This window comes from Leuciscus leuciscus (genome assembly GCF_965113295.1).
Source record: "Leuciscus leuciscus genome assembly, chromosome: 15".
In the NCBI taxonomy this organism is placed as follows: domain Eukaryota; kingdom Metazoa; phylum Chordata; class Actinopteri; order Cypriniformes; family Leuciscidae; genus Leuciscus; species Leuciscus leuciscus.
The window spans coordinates 29978329-30004473 of record NC_138739.1 but is presented as its reverse complement, the minus strand read 5'-3'; the positions used below and the strand labels follow the sequence as shown (position 1 = coordinate 30004473).

The 26145-nt window shown below is 41.6% G+C and overlaps 1 protein-coding gene and 1 long non-coding RNA gene across 2 annotated transcripts in view; both read left to right on the top strand.

The window, feature by feature from the left end:
* The window catches only part of LOC309476597, a 154035-nt gene that overhangs the window by 125916 nt on the left and 1974 nt on the right, over positions 1 to 26145 (top strand). The window lies entirely within an intron of this gene.
* Positions 509 to 25570, top strand: ankrd24 (ankyrin repeat domain 24). Its single transcript, XM_082139700.1, has 22 exons — positions 509 to 586; positions 4972 to 5102; positions 5196 to 5284; positions 5361 to 5425; positions 5506 to 5563; positions 5675 to 5745; positions 5903 to 6009; positions 12561 to 12736; positions 13215 to 13237; positions 14771 to 14857; positions 15824 to 15952; positions 17084 to 17203; positions 17425 to 17575; positions 17684 to 17847; positions 18830 to 18996; positions 19468 to 20171; positions 20258 to 20595; positions 22076 to 22309; positions 22405 to 22581; positions 23869 to 24024; positions 25148 to 25213; positions 25303 to 25570. The coding sequence occupies exons 1-22, from the start codon at positions 524 to 526 to the stop codon at positions 25372 to 25374; spliced, it is 3348 nt and encodes a 1115-aa protein (XP_081995826.1). The 5' UTR covers positions 509 to 523; the 3' UTR covers positions 25375 to 25570.

Sequence of the window (26145 nt, the reverse complement as noted above, 5' to 3'; positions counted from 1 at the left end):
ACTAGACTGTTTATTTTTATACCTCTGTTCAGTCTGATTGCTGACTGCGTATTTCTCTCTGGTGTTTGCTGAGCTCTCTCCCCCTGATGCTAATACAGTAGCTTTGGGACCAGAGAACGGTTAGCCATGAACAGTAAATTACAAGGAGAGAGAAGTTAGACAGAATTGGGATGGAGAGTAAAAAAGAAGGACACCGGGACAGAGAGGTGTGTGCGTGCCAGGCAGAGACTGCAGTGTGTGTCGTAGATCTCCGCAGACAGCAGAACAGGAACGCATAGCAAGAGTTGCACTCGACAAATCAGGACAGATCAGATATATAATCAGACTTGCATATTCCTTCGTGTTGTTACCGACAGATTAGATATAAAGTCATAACCTTGGCTCTTTTGTGACAGCTTTGGCAGAATGTTCAGGTTCAGTTCATTTGAACTTTTTTGTGGAAGTATTCAGGGTGTTTGTTGAGAGCACATAGTGTGGATGGCTAGAGGAAAGAAGCAGAGGTTTCATACGTCCTCTGAGCTCTATGGATCCTCATGTCGTCTTTAGCCCAATGAAACGCTTCTGCATGTGTTACGGTGTCATTACGGTACGTACAGCCATACACACGGAAACAGGAGACTGCATTGCAACAATATTTCTTAATCGTTTAATTTTTGGTTTTTTAGTCAACATATCTGAACATCCTCAAAACAAGATGAATGTACTTGAGAAGCAAAAAAGATATCGTGTCCCTATGATTTATGAATACATTCCCTTGTTTTTAGTTCAAATGTGGCCATGTTGAAATATTTGGATTTAATGAAAATGAGGGTGTCACAATTGAACTTAAACAGGAATAAATCTGCACAATGTGGTCGGGATGTAACTAGAATGAGTCGAATGAAATTGGTATAACATGATTACAATGCCTCCCTCTGAGGATAGATTTTTTTTATTTCAATGAAATGAATGCACTATATTAAAGTTCGATAATGTTTTTCTATTTAATTATATGTATTTTTTGGCAGATTTTATTGGACTAAATTATATTTATCATATAGTTATGATCAATTTATTACCTGTGAATCACTTTTTGAGAGGTCTCATAGACCTAAAAAAAAAAGTCTAACTTAAACTGTCATAAATCTTGAATGCTTAGGAGCACAGACATTAGTTTGGTCTCTTTTGAAAGAAGACACTTAGCAGATTATCTTGATATGAATTTTTATTTTATTTTTTAAGTGAAACTAAAAAAGTTATAGAAGTTTAAGTTTATTATTATGAAAAATGCACAAAAATAAAAATTTTAAATTACATATAAAATAGCCTGTATATTTTCCTAAACATGTTGTATTCTAAAACTGTGAGAAAATAAAAGCTATAAATCTAAACAAGCTGTGCTCCACTTTTGAGGGTGATATCTCAAAAAATGAGTTTTTAGTAAGATTTTATTTGGGCGCAGTACCAAACCTTTCCACTAGATTTGTCTAGTAGACAATTTGTCTCCCATTCATTTCCAATGCAGTCATTTTTGACCCAGAACCAGTCACAAGTGTGACTATTTTTTTCAGGACCATTTAACCTTTTCGAATCATGTCTATGATTTTTTTTGTGTGTTCACATAGCAAGTGCCAAAATCTTCACCAAGTTTCTTACCATTTCGATGAAGTAAAAACTTTTTTTGGTCAAAAATGACTGAACAGACCTGGAGAGTTAATTAAAAGGAGGGAATACATTTGTACAATGTGGTCGTATTTTAACTAAAACAATAGAACAAATTAGTACAACAATGGTCGTCATTGATCTAAAACCAGAGAACGAATTTGTACAATGTGGTCGTGATTTAACTAATACGAATAAACAAATTAATAAAATGTGGCTATGAAGTAACTAGCAGTAGTGGAACCACATTCTTAATTGTTCCATAATATACATTTTTTCCGTATTTCATTGGTTGACGCATGTTGCGCTGTAAGATCTTATTGGTGGTGAGGAATCACAGCCGATGGCATTTTTGAAATGTGCAATTCACAGTCAGCTTCATTTATAAAGAGAGTTGAGGTGCGTTCACGCCATGTTGTAATTACTTCAGTTACGAGATTTCAACTTGTAAAAAGTGTTCACATCCTCGTAGAGCTCGTAATTACAGCGTGTAAGATGGGAATTTTCTGAGCTCTTACTTGAACCACCTGACCACTGCAGATTAATTTCACCATTGATAGCGTTGCCATAGAAAAGCATAATTCCCAGTCCGAGAATGTGAACAGCTCCGAATAGAACGTTATTCGGATATATAGAACGTTACATACGTAAACTTCTTTTTTCAACTCGAGACTATGGTAATTACGACATGGCATGAACGCAGCATTATTCTGCTGGTCATGTGATCTCAAAATGGCGGTCTCCGTGAGGGGTCTTTCTTTTCTCACCTTTCGTCGCTTCTATCCTTTCGGGTAGCGTGTTTCTGCCTGATCTTCATCTCAACCAGACACCTCCATCTGTCACAATCGTTTGTATCTTCCTTCTCTAAGCCACACCACTCCATGTCTGTCTTTATGGTGTCTTTCCAACGGTGCTTTGGCCTTCCCCTCTTTCTCTTTCCTCCTACTTGTATCTCCATGGCTCTCCTTATGTCCGCCTCTTCATCTTTCTGGCACACGTGTCCAAACCACTGTAGCCTTCTTTTCCTCATGAGATCTTGTATTGGTATTACTTGTGCTTGCTTCCTTATCTCTTCATTAGTTTGGTCTTCCTCTAGACTTATTCCAAGACAGTACCTCAGCATCCGCATCTCACAGGATCCAATCTTGTCTGCCAGGTTTCCTGTTATGGGCCATGTCTCACTTCCGTATAATAGTGTCGGTCTTATAGCTGTCCTATAGATGAGTTTTTTTTAACTTTGTTGGTATTTTCTTATCGCACAGAACTCCTGTCAGCTCCCTCCATCTATTCCATGCTTTGCTTATTCTCAACTCTACCTCTTTCCCGCAGCCTCCATCTTGGTGGATGGTGGTTCCCAGGTATTTGAAGGCTGTTTGTAGGGGAAGATTTGCGTGCTCTGTGCTGCCATACTCTCTCAACCTTATTCGCTCTTTTTTTCCCGTAGGTGGCAGGTGTTCGGTCTTGCTTCTGCTTAACTTCAGTCCAGCTCCTTCTAGTTTTTCCCTCCAAATCTCCAGTCTCCTCTCCAACTCCTCTCTATCCTCATCACTTATAACAATGTCATCCGCAAACAGCATTGCCCATGGTGTCTCCTCTCGTATATCTTCCGTGATCACATCAATGATTATTATAAATAGTTGTGGGCTCAGTGCTGAGCCTTGGTGTAGTCCAACCTCAATCTCCATCTCCTCTGTCTCTCCAACATTGGTAATAACCTGCGTCGTACAATCCTTGTACATATCTTTGATTATATCAATGTATATCTCTGGGACCTGTCTTAACCTTAGGCAGTGCCAAATCAGCTCTCTTGGTATAGTGTCATATGCTTTTTCCAGGTCTATGAACACCATGTGTAGCTCCTTGCTAAATTCTCTATATTTCTCCTGCAACATCCTCAGGCAGAACATGGGCTCGGTGGTCGATTTTCCTTTCTGGAATCCATATTGGTTGTCGCTGATCTGGACTACACATCTTATTCTCGCTTCTATCACCCTCTCCCATAGCTTGAGAGAGTGGCTAAGAAGCTTAATTCCTCTGCAGTTTCCACAGTTTAGGGGGTCTCCTTTCTCCTTGTATATGGGTGTGATCTTGCTTTTCCTCCATTCAGATGGTATGCCTGCCTTTCCAAATTCCCTCAAACAAGATGTCATCCATTTAATCCCTGTTCCTTTCAGCATTTTTACTAGCTCTATAGGGAGTTCATCTGGTCCTCGTGCCTTGTTAGCTGCCATCTTTTCTAGTTGTAACCTAACCTCTACGTCTGTGATGTTCTCAATAAGATAAGAGTTTTTTTTATCCTTGAACAGGATCTGTCTGTGGCAGTTCTTTTCTGTTGTTCTTTGTATTTAGTAGGATGTTGAAATACTCTCTCCACCTCTCCTTGATCTTGACATCTTCACAAATGATCTTTCCCTCTTGGTCCTTAACTAAGTTTAGCCGATCAATATCCTTTGCCCTCCTCTGTCTAGTCTTTGCCAGTTTGTAGATCTTCTTCGGCCCGTTCTCTTCGATATCTCTATAAAGCTGTTCGTATGCTTTGTCTTTTGCCTTAGCTACTTCTGATTTTGATATCTTGTTCAGATTGGTATATATCCGTGAGGGGTCTTGCTCCATGTAAAATAAATCAGCTGAAATGACTGGAGACCATTAATATGTATTGAATTCAAGTGTATTTTCTCACGCTATTGGATAAGAGTTTTTTTCTGTTTCAATTACAAATCTAACACAATTTAGTTGTTTATACTAGTGCTATCAAATCGATTAATCGCATCTAACAGAAACGTTTTTGTTTATATAATTTTTGTGCATATATTCTATACATGTATATGTGTGTGTGTACACACACCCATTTATTTATGTATATATTATTACATTATTATAGTATTATTATAGTATGTACGCACATATATATAAACAAAAACTTTCTGTTAGATGTGGTTAATAGTGATTAATCGATTTGACAGCACTTTTTTATACTTAAAACAAGAGATTTTTTTGTTTGCCAGTGGAATAAAATAAAATCAAGATATATTCTCTGAAAATGTCTTAATATTTTGAATTTATTAATGTGAATTTATCTTGTTTTAAAAAAAATTTTTTTTACTATTTGAAAAGTTAGACAATTGTTTCCGAATTTATACTTTTTATATAGTTTATGTGTGTAAAAGATTATACAGTAGGTTTGGGTCACAGATAGTAAAGTCATGTATAATTAAAATTGTTTGTAATTTTTTCAGTAAATTGGAGATGCTGTAAACGTTTATATGGTTAATTAAATGTGTTATTATAAATGATGTGTATATTTGTGAGTTTGTGTCTCTGTGTTTCTAGAGTCAGGACTGGAGTAAGACCGATGATAGATTGTTGCAGGCTGTTGAACAGAATGATCCGGAAAAAGTAGCCACGCTTCTGGTGAAGAAAGGTCTCTACCCGTCCAAACTGGACACGGAGGGCAAATCAGCGTGAGTAAACTTTTGATTTCAACTATATTCTGGCCTCACTTTAGTGACATTCTTGTAAAAAAAACCATCAACAATCAAAGACATTGTTCACAGGTTCCATCTTTGTGCATCTCGAGGTCGGTTGGATTGTCTAGAGGTCATCCTCTCTCATGGGGTGGACATCAACGTAACAGACGGCACAGGTACGATTTACTCGACTAGTTTTACTAATAGAAGTATTGAAAGATTTCAATGAGATCTGTTGGTTTCTCTCTGTAGGTTTTAATGCTCTCCATCTTGCTGCTAAAAATGGACAGTCAGATTGTCTAAAGAGACTTCTTCAGGTAGGAGTCTTGAACACAATCCCATAGTCCAAGAAAAATAGAGCTAATATTGATGTACAGTTGTAATGTTCGTCCTGTAGGAGAGGATTCCTGTCGACTCCACGGACAGTTTCGGGAGGACTTCCCTTCACCATGCTGGTAATAAAAACGCTTCTAATATATTCAAACATAATGAACATTATGCAAAACGTCGTATTTGTGCGTAATAGGAAGCTGTTTATGGTTCATTACGTATTTGTTTGTGTGCAGCTGTAAGTGGCTGCTTGTCCTGCACTGAGATTCTGTGGGACTTTAAAGCCAACCTTGACGCTCAAGATGGAGTAAGTCCATTTGAACAAAACACTATGTGAAAAGGTCATTTACTTTAGTATCTGAAGTGACATTCAAAATATACTTTTTATTAGCGTATGCATTGACGTATCCACCAAATGTTGAGTACAGTAGTTCTAAAGGGTTGAACATCCGGTTTTCTCTTAGGATGGGTCAACTCCACTGATCCTGGGGGCCCAGATGAGCAGAGTCGAGCTGTGTGCCTTTCTTTTGGAACGAGGAGCCAATCCTAATATACAGGATAACCAGGGCAGGTTGGATATGCTTTAAACAGCTGGTATAAAATTTGAAGGATCTTTAAAATTTTATTTTATTTTCAAAAAGGACAAAATACTGCATGGTTTCAATCGTATTGTTAACTAAAACTACTATAAATTGTTTCGTTTTTTAATTGAAATATGCTGAAATAGAATATAAATATTACTAAAGTAATGCTGGTTTAAATCACAATGTAAAAATTATAACATAATTGACATCAGCGTATCGAACCGTCACACATCACATCACATCACTTTTACTACAGTGAAAAGCCACCAGACGTGTATTTTTAATGTAATTATTGTATTATAATTTTTTTTATATTATTAATAATTTATATAAATTATTTTATCTAAAAATAAATACAATGAAAATGTTTTTTTTTTCCGTTTTTGTTGTTGTTTTTAGTCCTTTTGGGTAGTTTTATATTTCTCCATCAGTTTTTATTTCGGTTATGTCATGATCTGGGTGCTTTCATTCACACTCTCTTTCACGCGCACACACACACACACACACACACACACACACACACACACACACACGCTCTCACATACGCTGGCCATTAACACTCATTTACTCTTACGCACACACCTCTATTATCTAATCATGTTATTCAGCTGAGGCTCCTTAACGTCCTCCCTTACCTATCTCTCTCACCACCTGTCTCTCCTTTCATACTGATTACTTCTCTATATACCCGCTCTTTTTTCTATCTGACTTTGCTTGAGTATTGAATTTATCAGAGTTGTCTTTAAGGTTGACTGACCCTTGTTCCTGTCGTGTCCCAGTCTTGTCGTGTGGTCCTGAACATTGTGTTGCTACCCCGGGCCAGAGATATTCGCTGCCTGCTTGTCCTGTCCTGAGTGTGAGTTGCTCCAGAACACCAGTTAAACCTTGCGAACTCTACCAGTCCGTCGGAGAGACCTACCGGTGTTGCCACACCCTGAGAATCCTCTGTTCTATATTATTGCTGCTTTATTAAGACTCTTAGTTTCAAGAACTACTTCGAGTGGTTTTCTGTTCCCTTTTGTGACTGCTTCTGGTTCTGTTATCACCATCAAGCAACTATTAAAGTGACTGTTTCTCCGCATTGCTGTGTTGTCCGCTTATCTTCATGACAGAATACTCAAGCCAGCCTTCGGACCCAGCAGCGGAGAACCCGGTACTTTCTGCAGTCGAGCTCCAAGGCGTGATGCTGGGTAGACATGAGCAGGAGCTCTCCTTGACTCGTCATGCCGTCGATCAGTTGGCGGTTCAGGTCAACGACCTTACTCAGCAGCTCCACCACCTTCGGCATAATCCACCTGTCTCTCCTGGCTCGCCAAGCGCGTCCGAGCCGCGCATCAATAATCCGCCAAACTATACTGGTGAGCCAACCCAATGCAGAGCTTTCCTAACTCAATGCGAGGTAGTGTTTTCTCTCCAGCCTACTACTTATGCCAGAGACCGGTCCCGCATCGCCTACGTCATTTCTCTTCTCTCCGGGAGGGCACGCGAATGGGCCACGGCAGTCTGGGAGGCAGCAGGGGAGTGCACCGAATGTTTCCAACTCTTCAAGGAGGAGATGATAAAGGTTTTCGATCGTTCGGTTTACGGGGAGGAGGCTGCTCGTTTGCTATCTACGCTCCGGCAGGGAAGACGCTCGGTGGCGGACTTTTCTATCGAGTTCCGCACTCTCGCCACCACTTGCGGATGGAACGAACCCGCATTGCTTTCCCGCTTTCTCGAAGGTCTCAACGCTCAGGTTAAGGATGAGGTGTTGGCTCGGGAGGTTCCCAACCGTCTGGATGTGCTTATCGAGCTGGCCATTCGCATCGAGAAGCGGTTTGAATTACGGCGCAGAGCCAGAGGTATGGAGTCTTCTCTTCTGGCTTCATCGACTTCCACTATTACTCCCGCCGTAGAGGTCGAGACAGAGCCCATGCAGCTGGGGAATATCCGTATCTCGTCCCAGGAGAGGGAGCGAAGAATAGTCAACCGCCTTTGCCTCTACTGCGCTTCTGCTGCCCACTTCGCTTCGACCTGTCCGTTAAAAGCCTCCGCTCGCCGGTAAAGGGAGGGCTACTGGCGAGCGCAACTTCTCTGGACTCTCCACCACGTTCCTGCACCACCTTTGAGGTTCATCTGCGGTGGCCGGGGTCTTCGACTACCTGTAAGGCTCTCATTGACTCTGGCGCGGAGGGGAGTTTTATCGATGAGGCTTGGGCGCGCGCACAAGGTATCTCGCTCAGAGAGCTGGAGGGAGCCACGCCCCTGTTCACTCTCGATGGAAGTTCTCTTCCTAGAGTAAGACAAGAAACCATCCCTCTGACACTCACGGTTTCTGGTAACCATCGTGAGACCATCTCACTACTTGTTTTTAGTTCTCCTTTTCACCCTGTTGTGTTAGGTCATCCTTGGCTTATAAAGCATAATCCTCAGATTAATTGGTGTAAGAATTCTGTTGTTTCATGGAATGTTTCGTGTCATGTTAATTGTTTAACGTCTGCCCCACCTTCTGTCTCCTCTGTCTCTGTTTTTCAGGAAGAACCCGGGGATTTGTCCGGGGTTCCGGAGGAATACCAGGATCTCGGGATGGTGTTCAGTCGGGCTCGTGCCGCCTCTCTTCCTCCTCATCGTCCTTATGACTGCGCTATTGACCTCGTCCCCGGTAGCACCCCCCCTCGCGGACGTCTCTATTCGTTATCTGCGCCCGAGCGCGAAGCTCTTGAAAGGTATCTGTCGGAATGTCTAGACGCGGGTACGATTGTTCCTTCGACGTCACCGGCTGGGGCGGGGTTTTTCTTCGTGAAGAAGAAGGATGGATCCTTGCGTCCTTGCATAGATTATCGGGGGCTGAATGACATAACCATTAAGAACCGGTATCCCTTGCCTCTTATGTCTTCAGCCTTCGAGGTTTTGCAGGGCGCAAGGATCTTTACTAAACTCGATCTTCGTAATGCCTACCATTTGATCCGCATTAAAGAGGGGGATGAATGGAAGACGGCTTTTAATACCCCCCTGGGGCACTTCGAGTATCGGGTCCTTCCGTTCGGGTTGGTCAACGCTCCGGCCGTCTTTCAGGCGTTGGTCAACGACGTACTCAGAGATATGTTGAATGTATTCGTCTTCGTATATTTGGACGACATTCTTATTTTTTCTCCCTCCATGGAGATTCATGTTCAACACGTTCGGCGGGTCTTACAGCGTCTTTTAGAGAACAGACTTTTTGTTAAGGCAGAGAAGTGCAGGTTTCATGCTAATTCCATCTCCTTTTTGGGTTCGGTAATTTCTTCCGAGGGGATTAGCATGGACCTGGACAAGGTCAAAGCCGTCACCGGGTGGCCAGTACCTGATTCCCGTGTTGCGCTTCAACGTTTCCTGGGATTCGCAAATTTTTACCGTCGTTTCATTTGCAATTATAGCCAGATCGTTGCACCTTTGACCTCTTTAACCTCATCCAAAGCCCGGTTTATGTGGTCAAGTTCAGCCCAGAGCGCATTTGACCGTTTGAAGTCTTTGTTCACGTCTGCGCCTATCCTTCTTTACCCCGACGTCTCGAGACAATTCATAGTTGAGGTGGATGCTTCCGAGGTGGGGGTCGGAGCCATTCTCTCTCAGCGCTCGGTCGAGGATGATAGGGTTCATCCGTGCGCGTTTTTTTCACACAAGTTGTCTTCGTCTGAGCGCAACTATGACGTGGGAAACCGCGAATTGCTTGCAGTGCGTCTCGCTCTCGAGGAATGGCGTCAGTGGTTAGAGGGCACTTCGGTTCCGTTTGTCGTTTGGACGGATCATCGAAACCTTGAATATATTCGTTCGGCCAAACGCCTTAACGCTCGACAAGCTCGTTGGGCATTATTCTTTACCCGGTTTGATTTTACCATCTCGTTTCGTCCGGGTTCCAAGAATGTTAAGCCTGACGCTCTTTCTCGACTTTACGATCCCAACGTGGAGATTCAGCCTGAGGTTCCCATCATTCCCTCGGAACGCGTAATAGGCGCCGCTATCTGGGGCATCGAGCGAATTGTCAAGCGCGCGTTGGCCCAAGTCGTTACCCCTCGTTCGTGCCCTCGTGATCGCCTGTTTGTACCGGTCTCTGCCCGCCGTGCGGTTTTACAGTGGGCCCATTCATCCAAATTCATTGCCCATCCCGGCGTTAGGGGCACGTTAGCTTCCGTTCGCCAGCGATTTTGGTGGCCCACCTGCGAACGTGATACGCGGCGCTTTATTGCGGCTTGCTCTGATTGCGCTCAGATCAAGTCGAGTAACACCCCACCAGCTGGGCTCTTGAGACCTTTACCAGTTCCTTCTCGGCCGTGGTCGCATATCGCGCTTGATTTCATTACGGGTCTCCCCGCGTCTTTAGGAAATACGGTTATTTTGACCATTATTGACCGTTTTTCTAAGACCGCACACTTCATTCCGCTTCCAAAACTACCTTCCGCTAAGGAGACCGCACAGTTATTGGTGGAACACGTTTTCAGGCTCCACGGTCTTCCCTCGGATGTCGTGTCGGACAGAGGTCCCCAATTCACTGCGCTATTTTGGAAAGAGTTTTGCAAGTCTATTGGGGCTTCTGTCAGTCTCTCATCGGGTTTTCATCCACAGACTAATGGGCAGGCTGAACGCGCTAATCAATCCATTGGTCGTATTTTGCGCGCCCTGACGTTTCGGAACCCTGCGTCCTGGGCTGAGCAACTTCCCTGGGCCGAATACGCGCATAATTCCCTGCCCTCCTCCGCCACGGGGTTGTCCCCTTTTCAGGCCAGCCTCGGTTACCAACCTCCCCTTTTTCCCTCTCAGGAGGCGGAGTCCAGGGTACCGTCCGTTCAAGAATTCGTTAGTCGTTGTAAGCGCACATGGTTAAGGATCAGGTCAGCGCTCTGTCGGTCTCGCAAACAGACTCGTAGGGCAGCTAATCGTCACCGCATTAAGAGCCCTAAGTATCGTTGCGGGCAGAAGGTCTGGCTCTCTTCGGCCGACCTTCCTCTTCAGTCCGTGTCACGTAAACTCGCTCCTCGATTTATCGGACCTTTCCGCATTTCTAAGATTCTTAGTCCGGTCGCGGTCCAGTTAAAGCTCCCTCGATACCTGCGCCGTATCCACCCGGTCTTTCACGTCTCACGAATTAAGCCCGCTGTTCGCTCTTCTCCTCACGTTATTACGCCTCCTGTTCGTGTTGAGGGAACCCCTGTTTACACTGTTCGCAGGTTGCTGGATGTTCGACGCCGGGGTCGAGGTCGGCAGTTCTTAGTGGACTGGGAGGGTTATGGGCCGGAGGAGAGGTGCTGGGTACCATCCCGGGATATCCTGGATCAGTCACTTATTGATGACTTCCTCCGGTCCCGCCAGTCCTCCTCCTCTGTGGCGCCAGGAGGCGCTGTTGGAGGGGGGGCACTGTCATGATCTGGGTGCTTTCATTCACACTCTCTTTCACGCGCACACACACACACACACACACACACACACACACACACACACACACACACACACACACACACACACGCTCTCACATACGCTGGCCATTAACACTCATTTACTCTTACGCACACACCTCTATTATCTAATCATGTTATTCAGCTGAGGCTCCTTAACGTCCTCCCTTACCTATCTCTCTCACCACCTGTCTCTCCTTTCATACTGATTACTTCTCTATATACCCGCTCTTTTTTCTATCTGACTTTGCTTGAGTATTGAATTTATCAGAGTTGTCTTTAAGGTTGACTGACCCTTGTTCCTGTCGTGTCCCAGTCTTGTCGTGTGGTCCTGAACATTGTGTTGCTACCCCGGGCCAGAGATATTCGCTGCCTGCTTGTCCTGTCCTGAGTGTGAGTTGCTCCAGAACACCAGTTAAACCTTGCGAACTCTACCAGTCCGTCGGAGAGACCTACCGGTGTTGCCACACCCTGAGAATCCTCTGTTCTATATTATTGCTGCTTTATTAAGACTCTTAGTTTCAAGAACTACTTCGAGTGGTTTTCTGTTCCCTTTTGTGACTGCTTCTGGTTCTGTTATCACCATCAAGCAACTATTAAAGTGACTGTTTCTCCGCATTGCTGTGTTGTCCGCTTATCTTCATGACAGGTTATGCTGTTCGCGATGCTTCATGGTATTGTAGTTCTTTCCTTGTACTTTTATATTTTTGTCCAATTCTTAAATTTTAAATGTTCTGCTTCAAATCAATGTTTGTAGTGTTATGATTCATTTTGTAGCTGGTTGGCTTGGTTCATGCCTTAAAACACTTTAAAGGGATAGTTCACCCAGAAATGAAATGGGTAACCAAACTGTTATTTGGCCCCAGTAACTTCAATGGAAGTGCAACTGTCTGGTTACCAACATTCTTCAAAATATATTCTTTTGTGTTCAGCAGAACTAAGAAATTCATACAGGTTTTGAACAACATGATGGTGAGTAAATGATGACAGAATTTGCATTTCTGGCTGAACCCTCCCATTAATGAAGACTTTTTTGAAATCCCTATGGGAGAAATGAATGGAAAATATACTTCCGGAACCCGTGCACTAATGCACTCTATTGTCCTGTGTGGTGTCGTGTTTCGAGGCAGATCAGCGTTGATGTTGGCCTGCGAGAGTGACAGCATGGAGACTGTAGAGATGTTACTGAAGGGCGGAGCTAACCCACACCTAACCGACGCCCTGGGACATAACTCCGCCCACTACAGCATCACTGCCGGCAACCACAATATAACCCAGCTTCTGCAGAACGAAGGCGTGACCGCAGGTAACACACACATATCGCCCTCACCTTTAATTCCTCAGAGAGAGGGGCCATCTGGAGCCTGGTGGTTCTTCATCCCCTCGCCTCTGATGTTTGGCCCCATCTCCACTTGGATACGCTTGTAATCTGAGAGGAGAGACTAAAAAGCAGATGTTACGTTGGGTCAATGGATGAAAACATAGAGAAGTTTGCTAACTCGAGTTACAAAGGCTGATTGGAAACATATGTCGGACTGAGATGGAAATGGATCCCAGTGTTAATAAAGGGCCCCTGTGGTCGTACCACCTGACAGAGTGATAAATGCGCTGCCTGTCTGCTTTCATGTTGCCTCTTTTTTACTGCAACAGTGAACATGTGGTGGAACGGGAAGATTATATATAGTTATGTGTTTGAACGTGGTTTACAATGTGTTTTTGGAGTGGTGTGTGTAAGTCTCACCGCACTGCTGTCTGTTTCTTATTTCTGTCCTGTGCATTCCCAGCTGCTGAGGGTTCGAATGAGGAGGTAATACTTACTAATGGCATTTAAAAAAAAAAAACTTCCAACACTTTATCACATGCATACAAATAACTACACCATAGAAAACCTTCAAGGACAGTCAGGGATGCATTATGCTGCTGTAAAATACAAATGTTTCACAAATATTGTTGTAATTCAACTTAGAGTAGGGTAACTGTAGTATCTAAACTGCTTGATTTAAAGGTGAAGTGTGTCACTTTTGCGCCCCTTGTGGCACTAGACTGAATTGCCAATTTCTTGCCTAAACTAATGGCTTAAGATGCATTCACATTTATCATTGTTCTGCGAATTTTTGTGGCCGAAATCCAGTAATTTTAATAGGAATCCATGCAATCTTGAATTCTGTTTGAGGGCAAATGACTTTTCCACACATATTTTGCAATGGTTTTTAGTTGGTCAAGTGAATTCATGAATGACTTCTGTGTGAGCTGTGCTTTTTACATCACTACACTATTGACAATGGACTTTTTTGCCGGCAAAATTTTGCTAATGTGACCACACATCATATAGTTGTCTCAGCATGTTGGGATAGGAAAAAGTATTTAAACCAATTTTCACTTTAACATCACAAAAGAATGCATTTCACCTTTAAAGGGATAGTTCACTTTGAAATTAATTTTTGGTATGTTTTAGCTTACCTCAAGGGCATCCAAGATGTAGGTGTCTTTTTTTCTGCAGTAGTTTCAATTTTGATATTTTTAGGTCAAACCGTTCTTGTCTGTCAGTCATATAATGCAGGTCTATGGTCACTGTCTCAAAGAGCATGCACAGAGTCCAAATTAAAACAATTCCCCATCGTCCAAATTAAACAATTCCCCATCGTAAGTACACATTGATGGCCTAAGACACGAAACGAGCGGTTTGTGTGAGAAAACGAACTGTATTTATATCGTTTTTACCTCTTATACACAGCCATGTCCAAGTGATCTGATCTGACGTGTACGCAGACTGGTGCATAGATATATACACTAGATGTCGCCTTAAAGACATTCGTTCCAATGAACTGCCGTAGACAAGGCGACATCTAGTGTGTATATATCTATGCACCAGTCTGCGTACACGTCAGATCAGATCACTTGTACACGCTGTGTATAAGAGGTAAAAACGATATAAATACTGTTCGTTTTCTCACACAAACCGCTCGTTTCGTGTCTTAGGCCATCAATGTGTACTTACGATGGGGAATTGTTTAATTTGGACGACGGGGAATTGTTTTAATTTGGACTCTGTGCATGCTCTTTGAGACAGTGACCATAGACCTGCATTATATGACTGACAGACAAGAACGGTTTGACCTAAAAATATCAAAATTGAAACTACTGCGGAAAAAAAGACACCTACATCTTGGATGCCCTTGAGGTAAGCTAAAACATACCAAAAATGTATTTCAAAGTGAACTATCCCTTTAAGAACTCATTGACGTTGTGAAAACAGAAGCGTATGCTACAAATCTGACTAACACTGCTGCTACTTGCTTTGCTTTCTAACCTGTGCATCCTGAAACCCCGCCCACAATAGCAGGCTCCTCCTACTCCCAATCCCCCATCTAGCGGAACCACACCCCGCAAGAGGAAAGCCCCTCCTCCTCCTAAATCTCCCGCTCAGGTACAACATGGGATTCATGGATCCCGTGAAACATTGCTAAAAAAAAAGGAAAGCTTTTTTTTTTATTTGTCTTAAAGGATTAGTTCACCCAAAAAGTCTGTCATCATTTACTCACCGTCTTTTCTTCTTCTGTGGAACATAAAATGAGATGTTTTAACAAATGTTGACAAGTCAAGTCAAGTCAAGTTTATTTGTATAGCGCTTTTCACAATACAGATTGTATCAAAGCAGCTTCACAGTATTAAATTAAAATAATACAACAAAGTTTGTTTCAAGAGGAATTTATTGATTGATAAAATTAAATTAAATATCCCCAAAATATCCCCACTGCTCTATTCCAACAATGAAGGGACTGTAAAGCTTTAAAGGACAAATAAACACCATAACAGCATGGACTTTTCATTTTGCGTGAACTATTCCTTTAAATGCATGACAGTGGGTTTCATTAGTTAATAATTTCATGGATTATTCATATTTATGCGCACAGGAGAACTTCTCGCAAACAAAATGTCTGGCTTATTCATAACCCGTTTGTACGCAGATTAATTAGTACTTAACCTCATTCTAATGTTAATAAATTTGGAATATTCTAAATAAGCGCATGCCCAAGATTAGCATAAAATACGCCTAGACCATCTCCATATAAGGGCTTTCCCGACAATTTGAAAGTTATTGATGATCATGATTTTTTTGTGTGAAAACATTCGTACATAGATTTCACTCACAAATTTGTGCATACAAATTCAATGAAATCTGTTTTATTTTTTCACAAATTCAGTTTTTTTGAATTTTTATTTCTCTGGTTTTAATGGTTAAATTTAAATTTTTTATGACTGTATTCTGTGATTCAGTCTGCATTTTCTGCATTACTGAAATCACAGGGCCCTAGTTTCATAAACATGGTTATTGAATGGCACCCATTGTTTTCACTTACATATGCATGGCTTATGCATAATAATTTTGCAGGGCCCGCCCCCTTCCTCAGACGCCTCAAGTATGCCACCTCCCCCTGACCTCACACAATCACCTGAATCCCAGAGCCCTTCTCCACCTTCTCCCGCCCCCAGGACCCAACGTCCCCCATCTGAGAACCTTGTGAGTGGCAACGAATGTGAAAACTTTTAAAAGCTTTTAATGAACTGTAGCCCTGATTGTTCCAACATAACCCATAGTCAGCAGTTACAGTACATTATAATCAGTGTTGGGGGTAACGCATTACAAGATACGCGAGTTATGTAATCAGATTACTTTATTCAAGTAACGAGTAAAGTAACACATTACTTTTACAACAAAAAAGTTACTTTTCAAATAATTAACGCAAGTTACTTTGTTCTCCCATTTATTGGCTGACAGCTCTCCTGTCCCCATGTTGAGAGAAATTGAGAATAAGTGCAGAGGCGTTTTGTGTAAGCATGATGGTTATTGTAGTTCTAGACTAAATGTGAGCAGATATTTACTCATCTCACTTGCACAAAAACAGATACAGTGTTCCTCAAAATGAATAAAAACATTGAAATGCAAACTCTGAATATTACACAAACCTGTAATAATGAAATATGTTAAATTATACAAAATATACTTTATGTATATAATCTCACTTTATTATTATCCAATGCCTTTGCTGCTGACCTTCGGTTTTACACCTTGAGTTTACATCTCGCAAGACTGAGACTTATTCTGACTTCATAACACGCAATTGCAATTTATATCTCGCAATTCTGACGTTATAACATGCAATTGCGAGTTTATTTCTCGCAATTCTGACTTTATAACACGCAATTGTGGCGATTATATCACGCTTTCTGACTTTTTTATCTTGCAATTCTGAAATAAAGTCAGAATTGCGAGATGTAAACTCATAATTGTGAGATAAAAAGTCGCAATTATCTTTAAAATGTTTTATTCTGTGGCGGAAAGAAGCTTCCATAGCAATCCAGAATGGCAACACAGCTAAAAGGTTTGTTTGAGCTACACCCTCTACTGTACAGGCTTGAATTTACATTTCCTTCATCCGGAAGCTTATTCATTTGATGTGTGGTGGTAAAGGGCCTTTATGAAAAACATTTTTATTGTAACTTTTTTTGTTATTATTAAAAAATAGACAAGGAAGCCAAGCCCAGGTAAGAAAAAGTAGCTGATTATAATAATGTACACATTTCGTAATTTGGAATAATCACATACGCAGTTTTCCATGTGACTATGTTGCAATGTGTGTTTGTGTGTCAGACGGAGGATGAGGAGGTCTTTGAAGAGATCCGTAAGCTCAGACTGGAGAGAGGTCGCCTACTGCAGAAAATTAAAGTTCTGGAGCAGCAGCAGAGTAGCGCCACCACTGCCCTGGAGGAGGTACTGCACTTCTTTAACTATAATACACTTATTAGCACTGACAGGGAACAAAATGAGAATTGAAACTCTTGAAAAGTCACATTTCAGTTAAAGGGGATGCTTTACCTTCAGAACATTTTGATTGTCAACCGCAGTCCTCACCAGTAAATCAAAACATATGATGTTTGCCATTTTTGCAACCTAGATTTGAATGATTTTGTTGAATTACAATTGTTTTTCAGCTAAACTCTCTGAGAGAGCGTCTGAGCGAGGCTGAGGCAGAGCGTGACCGGCTGCTGGCCGAGCTGGAGGAGTTGAGAACGGCTCGGGTGAGCGGCGTGACCTGTGACTCGGAAGACGCCGAGGACTCAGATGACATGCTGGACTTCCCTGGTGAGCCAAGAACACTTCCTGACACATCAAGATCAATGAACATCAGTTTGGTTGGAAAGACTCTGATAAGTGGACATTATTTGAACATTTTTATATGTATGTCATCAGGAGCAGAGAAGTTGCTGTCTAGGCAATCACGAGGACTAGATGCTGATTCGCCGGCGGACCGGGACGAGGGCGCCTCTCAGGGGAATCCTGCCATGGTGGAGCAGCTTCGCAGAAAAGTGGAGGAACTGACGTCCCAGAATGTCGACCTGGTTCTCAAAGTGCAGGTGGAGCCTCTTTCCTTTAAACACTCACATGCAGACAAAGCATTAAAATCACAGGCATGCACACACACACACGCACACACACACACACAGAACGCTGACCTCATTGTTTGTGTTTAGATGTTTTTGGCAAGGTTGTTCAGATGTACAAGATAAAAACAGACATATATGCGCTAACCACATACTGCATCTGACTTGCTTCTTAAAGCATCACAGTTAATCGGATGCTGGATATATAGCTCATATATTCACTTTGAATCAGCATATTTTAACATATTGTTTACAGCATATAATGTGGTGAATTGCATATTATAGTAATATACCTAGACTTTTTACTTCTTGTATTATTATTATTCTCAATGGTGATTCTCAATGTTTATTTTTATTTATTTTTTTGCATTTAAGTATAAGTGGGAAATGTGCTTAACTGTAACACAAATCTAAAATGTGCCTTATTTTCATAAGAATAAAATTAATTGTTTTACTTCAGACAGATTTCTTGATATTCAGATCAAACCAAATAGAGATGGCGTTACATGTTGACACATGCCTCCCAATTTTAATCACATGTTTCATGGTCTAAAGATACAGAGAGTTTATTTATAAAGCTTAAAGACAGCTGACATTATAATAGCACTAATCAGATCAGTGTGGCACTGTAGCATATTCTGGTAAAAATAGCATGGCGTGTAATGCTAAGCGCTAATACGGCATTCCACTTACAAAGCCCTTGTGGGAAATGTTTGGGGAAAGTGCAGCACGCTCATGTTTTCTCATGCAAATGAGCTAAGTCGAAATTGTTCGTAGCAAAATGAATACTTATACTTTAACTGCATGTTTGGCATAAATCAATGTTTGCAAGAGTTCTCAAAAACTGAAGTCCAGGGTTAAACAAACAGATCAAAGAACACTATGAGGGTAATGGCTGAGGCAAACATATGGCAACTACATGTGCTGATAAATCTATAAAACATTTTCATTGCAGATGCTGGAGATGTTTGAGAAGGATGACACGGATATGCAGAGCTCGGGTCCAGATTTTGTTTCCACGGCTCAGTATGAATCTCTGAGGAAAGAGTTTGAGGAGCTACAGGAGAAATACTCCAGAACCCAGGCTTCAACTGAAGCCTCAAGCATTGCAGAGGATCCTGGGTAATGTAGTTAAAATGAAATCAGACTAATGTCAGTCTTTTTCTTGATATGATTCAGATTATTTCCGATTCAGGTAATTGATTCACTAATAGCACATACTGTACGTGTCGCCAAGACATCTATTCAATTTGTTCATTTTAAATGCATTATCAAAATCATAAACAAATGTATCATAAACACACTGGTTTGTAGTGCAATTAGTTTTACAGTTTACTGCTCTTTGTTATTATTCTAGTTATTTCCCTATGACAAACAGAACAAATTTAAAAACAAAATTTCTGAATTTAAGTGACCGCTTATTTTATACAATATTTACTCAAAATGAACAACAAAATATATATTTGTAAAGAGAACATTGACCATTCACAAGGATGTTGTTGGTAGATATTGGAACTTGCACTAAACTAATATCCACCACTCATGCACTTATGAATCCTGTCAAGTAATTGAAATGTTTGCTTTTCTTCTCAGATCTGAAGAGAAAGAGGAGAAACATCAAAACGCAATAAAGGAACAGCTGGCCCAAGCCCAGGCAGAGTTAGAGGAACTCAAAGAACAGATGCTTCTAGGGGTCTACTCCGTGGAGGACGCAGGAGCGAAGCCTGAACGGGGCTCTGAGGCCCCCGAGAAAGGGGCAAATTTGGAGACCCAGCAGCTGAAAGCGAGGGTGCAGGAGCTGGAGGCGGAGCTATCCAGAAAAAAGAAAGATGGGGAGAGGCTTAGTGAAGGTGACAATGACACCATCCAACAGCTGAAAGAGAGGGTAAAGGAACTTGAGGCAGATCTGCAGGATAGAAGGAAAGGGAAAGAGGGAGAAGAGGAGAACGAGACGGTTGTGAGCCTCAAAAAGCAGGTGGAAGAGTTGGAAAAAGCCCTGGAGCAAAGCAAAACGGCTGGGCGTAAGGAGGGCGAGGGAGCGCCGGTGAACGGGTTGCAGAAACAGGTGGAAGAACTTGAGAGGGAGTTGAAGGATAGCGTCCCTCGAGTTCGGTTTGAGGAGGTTCAGGTCACTTTGGGTCTTCAGCTTAACCAGATAGCTCAAGAACGAGCCGACGTGGCTACACGACTCAACCAGGCCTTGCTGGAGCTGGAAAGGCTCCGCCCCCCTTCCCACATAGACGGAAATGAGGACGACGAGGACCCGTCTGAGAGCTCAGAGGTTTCCATTGCATCTGGTGAGTGCACCTGTTGTCCCTCCGAGACTCTTGGAAATAACCATTTGATTCCAGCCTTTAAATATAACTAATTTTCGACCAATCAGAGCACTCCCTGCATCTGTCGCCGGGGGGACGGACCTTGGAGGCGATACAGGAGGAGCTGGAAGTTGCGAGGCAAGAGGCAGCACAAGCTCTGGACAGCCTGTGTGCCGAGAGAGAGAGCCGGGCTCATGATGTACTACAACTGAGAGATGCAATACCCCTTGTGAAACACCAGGAGGCGCTGTCTGCAGTAGCCCAGCAGTTAGCTCAAACTGAGAAAGAGCTGCAGGCAGAGAGGGCGCTGCGTGAGCATGCTCAAACCGAGCTCGCAAGGCTGCAAGCCGAGCTGCAGGCGCTGCAAAAAGACTCAGTTAGTAAGGAAGAACATGATAAAGTCAAGGTGAGTTACACAAGATGCTATATTCCATTTGCAAATAAATTGTTCTTTGGAAACGGCTCTTTTTAATTATGCATTTGATTCACTTATGTAAAGTGGATTTCTCAAAGCTACTAAAATGAAAATGTCTATCCCTGAATCCAAATATACCTACTTCCTTAGTGAATAGTAGTCAAAAACAATATATGAAAAAAGTAGTACTGTTCAAATTCATAAAACAGTAGGTGACTGTAACTACTGGCGAGAGAGTGCGAATCTGATGAACAGTTTTTTCCCCATGAGGCCACGGGAGAGGAGTTGTGAATGTCAGTGAAATGCAGTATGTAGTATGTATACTGTTAATACTATGTGAATTTTCTGAATGCACAGAATACCAGAATGACTTGCTACATTTTCCAAAATGGGAAGTGTTCATCAGAGCACACTAGACAGAATACTTACCAAAATTCACTCAATTCCAGTGTGGTAAATTACCAGGAAGTAAATACTGCCATGATTTCCTTTACTTTGACTGGAATGCAAAATAACGGTTTTAATGATAAAGAATATATTTTAAAGGCCCTTTGAAATCAAAATTTAAGGTTTTTAGCTTTTAGTATGAATATGTTAGTCTTAAGGTTATGAATAAGCTGGTGTGTTCCAAAACAATGACAAAATTCGCATTTAGGAGAAATAAGCATTCAAATCTACAGTCTATCACGGATTTTATGACATCACCGCGTACTTCAGCTTCTCATCACATCTTCTGTCCAATCAAATGCTCTCTAGAATCTAAAACGTCCCGCGACTCACGACCCCTATGCTATAAATACCACCTGGCCAAATCGAACGGTGTCACGTCACAGAACAATATGGGTTGGAAATGTGTTTTCAATTGCTCAAACGCTCGGGTTTTATTCCGTTTTCCAACTGTACATTGGTTAAGAATGAAATGGCAAAAATGTATTCACACCTCTACTATTGAATCATGGTGCTGTCAAGTGACTTGCAGTCTGTGAGGTAAACTAAACGCTATTGGCTATTTGAAAAGGGGGAGGAGCCATTCAACATGTCCCGCCTTAGCTTCCTGTTTCAGTGGAAATGACTTCAACGCATCATACAAAGCTGCACTTCAGTGAGCCTTTAATGGCACTCGCTTGCAACATAATGAGGACATGTGGCAGAAAAACATAACATTTATGAAATAAATACAGTTTTAGTATTCAGTAAGTAATAAACTAGCATTCTTAAATCTTAAAAACAGAGGTTCTTTATTGGCATTGTGGTTCCATGAAGAACTATTCATTGCACAAAAGGTTCTTTAGATTATTAAAATGTTCTTCACACTTAAGAAAGAAAATGGTTCTTTTAAGAACTGTTCTCTAAGAGGTTCTTTGGGGAACCCAAGATTTCTTCAATGGCATCACAGCGAAAAGCCCCTTTTTCAACATTACTTTTTAAGAGTATACTATGGTACACTAAGCTTGATTCTTCCTCACTTCAGGCAGAGCTAGAGCGCTCTCTAGAGGAGAGTCGGCAGAGTGCGACAGCGGCGCAGGATTCTCTGAGTGAGAGAGAGACCGAATTGAAAGAGCTGCGATCACAGAAAGCTTCAGAACAGGGACTGGTGTCCAAACAAGACCACGAGGCCCAGAGACTCTCCCTACAGGCTGAGATCAACACACTCACAGCCCAGTTAGCTGATCTAGCACGCAAGCATGAGAAGACCTGCATTGAGGTGTGTATGTGTGTGTGTTTGTTGTCCTTGATGTTGTTTATGACAGTTTCCACTCCACCTATTTGCATATATCTTAAAAAAGTGTCCCTCCGCAGGTGTTCCAGGTGCAGCGGGATGCTTTATTTAATAAGAGCGAGCGTCAGGTGGCTGAATCTCAGCTGGAGACGGTTAAAAAGCAGCTGGCGGACCTTCAGGCTGAGTCCACCCACATCCAACAGCTGCACCAGGACATCCAGCACTCGCAGGGGCTCGTCAAAGAGAAAGACCGCAAGGTGTGAGGGAGGAAGAGTCTCCATAAGGGAATTGAGTTTTAACGATAATTTATATTCCATTAAAGACAGACCTACTGTGAGCTACAAGATTAATCGATGGTATATGCTTTCGTTGAAGCCATCAGCCAACATTATTTCAACTTATACTTTTTTTAATAATCCTGTTCAACAGTAGAATTCCTGGCGATATATTTCCCATGATTCAAAAAAAAAAACCTCCACCAATCAGGTACGCAAATTGCAACAAAAGACCACAAAAATAAAGAGTTAATATTGAGTAACTTACATTTTAGACACAATACTGTCATTGTCTGTTTTTGCTCTGCCAATGAAAATAGAGCAACACACACACAATTTGTTTTCATGTTTTATGGGGACTTTCCATAGACATTTTTATACTGTACAAACTGTATATTCTATCCCCTTAACCTAAACCTACCCATCACAGAAAACTTTCTGCATTCTTATATTTTCAAAAAACATAATTTAGTCTGATTTATAAGCTGTTTTCCTGATGGGGACCAAAAAATGTCCTCATCACGTAGGGTTTACCTGGACCACATACACACACACAGCAGTGGTGGCACTGAATAAATCATTGGTATTGAACGAATCGGTCAAGTAAATGATTCAATGACTCACTTATAGAGTTTCATTCCTGAATGAATTAGTTTGTTTGAATGCATTAATTGAGCAAATGAGTCACAAATGAAGTTTTTGAACTAATAGGTTTGTGTAAGATTATTTGACTATATAGTCTTTTTTCGACCCTATAAGCCTGTTCACACAAAGGACAATAACTATAACTGAACAGTTATAATAATCATTTTTATTCTATGAGAATAGGTCCACACCAAACTATTACGATAACGCTGCAGAGGAACGATATTGTTGGAATCGCTTTCAGAACGCTTTTCCAGCCGATGAACGATAAAAACATTGAAAGCCAATCAGAATCAACCAGACTTTAAAGAGCTTGAGCATTTAAAGCAGCAGACGACATAACTGCTTATAGTAAACAGAACGTTATCGTGGGTTAGTATGGAAGCTAATATGGTCATCGTTCTTATGCAGAAAGATTCAAATTTGAGGGCAGTTACTGACTCTTGTATAAATAAATAAAAATCGAATCAAATCCATGTTACATAAAACATAACGTAACGTAAAACATTTATATTTTTACATCTAACATTCAGTGACATATTTTTCTAAATCTGATCCAGATGCACAATGCATGCAAAAACCCATGAGATGGAGATTTGATCCTTTCTTTTTCCTCTTTCTTAGATCACAGAGTTGTCTAAGGAGGTGTTTCGTCTGAAAGAGGCTCTGGGGGCTTTGAGTCCCCCGCTGGGACGTTCTCAATCTCCACCATCCTCAGGGACACCTGGACAACAGCTGGCACTGCAGAACCGTGTGACCACACTTACACAGCAACTCCAGGTACTGTAAGCATAAAGTCATCCTCCCTTTATCAGTTTTGGAGTTTTCTTCCGGGAACGAACACATTACAATATTCCTCATTTGTATAATTCCCGCCCAAAGCATACACACACAAAAAAAAGTGATGAGGCCTGGTTGAGTTGCCTTAAGTATGTTAAAACTCACGGTTATTGAAAGGGGTGTGACATTTCCAAAACAAGCTCGAAGTGATTGACCAATCACAGCACACCGGTCCAGCCGACCAATCAGAGCACACTGCGCTTTCTGGAAAGTGGGGCTTCATAGAGACCGTAACTAAAAAGAGCGTTACTGACTACGTTTACATGCAGCCAATATCCGGGTTATGGTCGGGTTAAGGTCACTATTTGGGTTTCTGAAACATTCGGAATAACGCGTTTACATGCGTGAGCAGAGAGAGTTACTCCTGTATACATGGAATTTACAATATCCCGATGTAAACGGCGACGCGCGGTTAGCGTCTGGACGTACGGCCTTCCTTAAGACGCAATATGCGTCATTTCCGATTCTTTTTCCTGTATCCAAAGACAACAACAACAGCAGCAGCACGCGGATAATGAATAGTTCGGGGCAGATAGCGATCGCCTTTGTTTGCGCTTTCCTCCTCGCTCCAAAAGTGTGGTGCTGTGCTGCGTCTCGCCATGTTTACCTCTATTTCTTGTTTACTTCTTGTATACTGCACGCGGGTTTCTGTATGCGCCGTCCCTACTCAAAAGACCAAGATTCCTTGCGAATAGAACATGCGCAGAACACAAATCAATGTCCCTTTTGATGGGGATATGCCGATACGCGTTTACATGACCAAATATTCGGGTTAGAAAGGGGGTACCCCAGGTATGATATCCGGGTTTTTAAAAACCGGGATATGAGCATATCCGGGTTTTTGCCGGTGTTTACATGGCCGTGCGCGACCGGGTTATTGCTAATATCCCGGTTTTGAACGGGTTATTGGCTGCATGTAAACGTAGTCACTGACAGACTGGGGAGAGAGGTGCTGCAACAATGAAAAATATGGGAAAAATAATGAACATTAAAGCATGAAAAACTAAATCCAGACTTTGTAGAAGTGAATACAACCAAGTCTTTTCTTTCTTCTTGTGCTCAGGACTGGGAGCGCAAACACAAGGCTGTCATTTCAATATATCGTTCTCATCTATTAGCTGCTGTACAGGTGAGACTCATAAACCCAACCTTACTTCTACAGAAACATCTGATGTCTTATATTACGCTTATCTGTGCTACTGTTTTTGACCTTAACAGGGTCGGATGGATGAAGAAGTTCAAGCGCTTTTGCTCCAAATCCTCCGTATGACACATAAAGGTCAAAATTAGTTAACTAATAGCTATACATACCCTTGAGCCGAAGCGTATCAGCACTGTGCACCGTCACAGAGAGGCATTGAAACTATGAATGAGAAGATGTAGTTTTGGAACATGACAGAGATTATTCTATTTCCTGTACCTGATGATGTATGAGGGAGAACACTGATCATTTTGTACCACGTTTCAATAAACACTGAGAAACGCTGCTCGTCTTTCTTTGCAACTCTGCGGTTGACACTTACATTGCAGGCCTCTCAAATGTTACTTTGTGATAAAAATAATTATTTATGATGATCACGTCTGTTAATACAGGTTTCTTTTCCTTTTCAATCAGAAGATTATTTCAAGTAAAAATGTATAATTTGATCATTATCTCTTCATTCAAACCAGTATAATTTTTCTTCCGTTTAAAACAAACGGAGATGCTTTGCAGAATGTCCGAGCTGCTCTTTTCCGTAACTTAAAAAAAAAAAAATCGAAAGAAATTAATACTTTTATTTAGCAAGGATGCATTAAAATAATCAAAAGTGAAAGTTAAGACATTTATAATGTTACAAAAGATTTCTTTTTCAAATAAATGCTGTTCTTTTTAACTTCCTATTCATCGAAATATCCTGAAGAGAATGTATCACAGTTTCTACAAAAATATTACGTAGCACAACTTTTAACACTGGTAATAAGAAATGTTTCTTGAGCGTCATTTCTCAAGGATCATGTGACACTGAAGACTGTTGTAAAGATGCTAAAAATTCAGCTTTGCATCACAGGAATAAATATTGT